This window comes from Penaeus japonicus, unplaced genomic scaffold (assembly GCF_977035675.1).
Source record: "Penaeus japonicus unplaced genomic scaffold, GWHDUDI00000001_assembly GWHDUDI00000027, whole genome shotgun sequence".
In the NCBI taxonomy this organism is placed as follows: domain Eukaryota; kingdom Metazoa; phylum Arthropoda; class Malacostraca; order Decapoda; family Penaeidae; genus Penaeus; species Penaeus japonicus.
In genome coordinates, this window is record NW_028234429.1 from 33,930,584 (window position 1) to 33,933,083 (window position 2,500).

General features: G+C 42.6%; 1 protein-coding gene across 1 annotated transcript in view; it reads left to right on the forward strand.

The window, feature by feature from the left end:
* Positions 1-283: 283 nt before the first annotated feature.
* LOC147468653 (uncharacterized) overlaps positions 284-2,500 on the forward strand; it is a 2,678-nt gene continuing 461 nt past the window's right edge. The window contains exons 1-2 of the mRNA XM_086552898.1: positions 284-413; positions 1,909-2,500. The exon at positions 1,909-2,500 is cut by the window's right edge and continues 461 nt beyond it. Coding sequence (XP_086409024.1) covers positions 402-413; positions 1,909-2,500 — 604 coding nt within the window. The 5' untranslated portion in view covers positions 284-401. The remainder of the gene's footprint in view (positions 414-1,908) is intronic.

Sequence of the window (2,500 nt, forward strand, 5' to 3'; positions counted from 1 at the left end):
GTCTCAGTAAAAGAGGACTTATCTGATCGCATACTTATTTTAGAACATAATAATCCAAATCAAATGTATATGTATTTAAGAAAAAAAGAAGGAAAAAAAAACAGACTAATAAACGAATAAACACAGCCTCAATGACGGAAGCACGTATCAAATGTTAATGCCTGCATATCAAAACACACACACGATATGCAAGATGCAGTGAGAGTAAAATCCCTTGACCTCGTAGCTGAATCCGACCAAATAGGGGGACTCAAAGGAACAAGCACCAAGGAGCAAGCAGAAAGGGATCGGGATTGGTGAACTGGCGAAGGAGAGGGACTGGGGGCGTGTCACATTGCCCTGGTGAGAGGATAGGTATATACGTTGTTGTAGAGCTACACGCGGCACTTCTTTCTTCCACCATGAGGCTACTGGTAAGTTGTGGTACTCTTCGCTACCTTACTCGAGAGGGCACTAGTAGGTTTTGTGAATGAAATTAAGTTGTAAAACTTTTGGAAAACACTCATGCGATTAGGTATAGTGAATCCCATTAGATAAGGCGCAGGGTTGTGTATATGGGATCAAGCTGTGAAACCAATTCAAACGTATGATGAGGTATAGTGAAATCCCACTAAACGTAAACTTATAATACTTTTTTCACTGTGATAGACCTATGATTGGATATATATCTCCAAGATTTATGTCATCATTTCACGTGGATATGATTGTTGATTTTAAATCGTTTTAAGTTGAAATTGTACAGACGGGCAGAAATGTAACTGTGCCATTAAGCAGTTATAATGTGTCCAAAAATATATTCAGAAGTCGTGTAATTTTGAACTGAATTGCTTGTTCGGCAACGATAAGGAATATATATATATATATATATATATATATATATATATATATATATATATAGAGAGAGAGAGAGAGAGAGTGAGAGAGAGATGAGTACTTGCCGTTGTCTTCTTCTCCGGCTCGCAAAGCTAGCAGAGAGGGTGAGAGAGCGAGAGATTAAGAGAGAAAGATTAAGAAAGAGAGAGAGAGAGAGGCATGTTGATATATAGGTTAGAGATAAATGATAGACATATATATCTTTAATACGTTAATACCAATCAAACAATGTAAACTTCTTAGATGATATATATACTTCAATAGCTTCTAAATTGGCCAAACATCTTTGTAGAGATAAAATGTTTTAAATGCATAAAAACAAAGCAACGTTTGATAAGAAGTAAAAGAATAATAATAAGAAGTAGAATGAAGGAGAGAGAGAGAGAGAGAGAGAGAGAGAGAGAGAGAGAGAGAGAGAGAGAGAGAGAGAGAGAGAGAGAGAGAGAGAGAGAGACAGAAAGATAGGAAAAAGAGCAGCACAATACGAGAGCACAACACAGGAAAAAAATGGCATGAGCTGCCGTCGTAGTGACCAGTTTACGAGACTTAAACGGGGAGGCTCTCAGCGTCTACTGTTTACGCATGCCACGTCGTGCGAGGAGATTCTATCTGGAATTTAGCTGTAGATTATATTTCATTATCGTCGTACGCATAGATTTGCACGTGCAACATTACTGGGAACGATTGATAGGAAGACTACGAATTCAAGTATTCAGGCACTTGCGTCGCATGATGAATATTACATGATTAGCCTTATAGGCCCCTTGAAGATTTTCTCTGTTTATTCTTATTCAAAGGGGAAGCTGGTTACTTTCACGTTAGCTTTGAAGTCTAGGTTGCCAGATGACAGGATGCAGTAATAGAATTTTATATGTGGTCGAGGCATATGTGATTTATATGTGGTCGAGGCAAATGTGATTTATATGTGATTTATATATGTGATTTTTGTATTCTTATATGTTTTTTTTTTTATTTTTTTTTTATTTTTAAGACAGGAAAACAAATTGATGGCTCGCACATGTCTCTTTTCCGCAGATATTCATCTCCACTGTTGCTCTTGCATCGGCATCGACCTGGCAAAGCTACAGTCCTCCATCTCCCGTTGGACCACACGGCGATTCGCATGGAAATGAGGAGCCATTAACCACGTGCAACGCCGGAGAGGTCTTCCACGCAGGCAGGTGTGTCACTCCGCACGTCAACCGCCGCGTGTTGTTGTACGACGTCCCGGCCATCCCGCCGAAAATCAACCATAACCAGCACATCCCGGAACCCACCGTCGAGCACAATGTGGTCTTCGTGAGACTCCCGGAGGCCGGCCAGGGATCTGACCCAATCGTCGTCCCTCCTCCTCAACAGAAGCACGTCATCTACGTCCTTAGCAAACAGACGGAACAAGACCAGCACGTGATCGAGGTCCCCGCACCGCCGCCCTCCAACCCCGACGTCTACTTCGTCAACTACGCCGAGGGAGAGAACCCAACGCTTCCAGACGGCGTGGACCTGCTGACCGCCCTCGCCTCTGCCTCTCAAGGTGGAGGCCAGGTGATCGGCTTCGGCGGACAGGGCCATATTGAGGACGACGACCACCACGACGGGGGCTTATCCATCGGATTCTCACATCCTC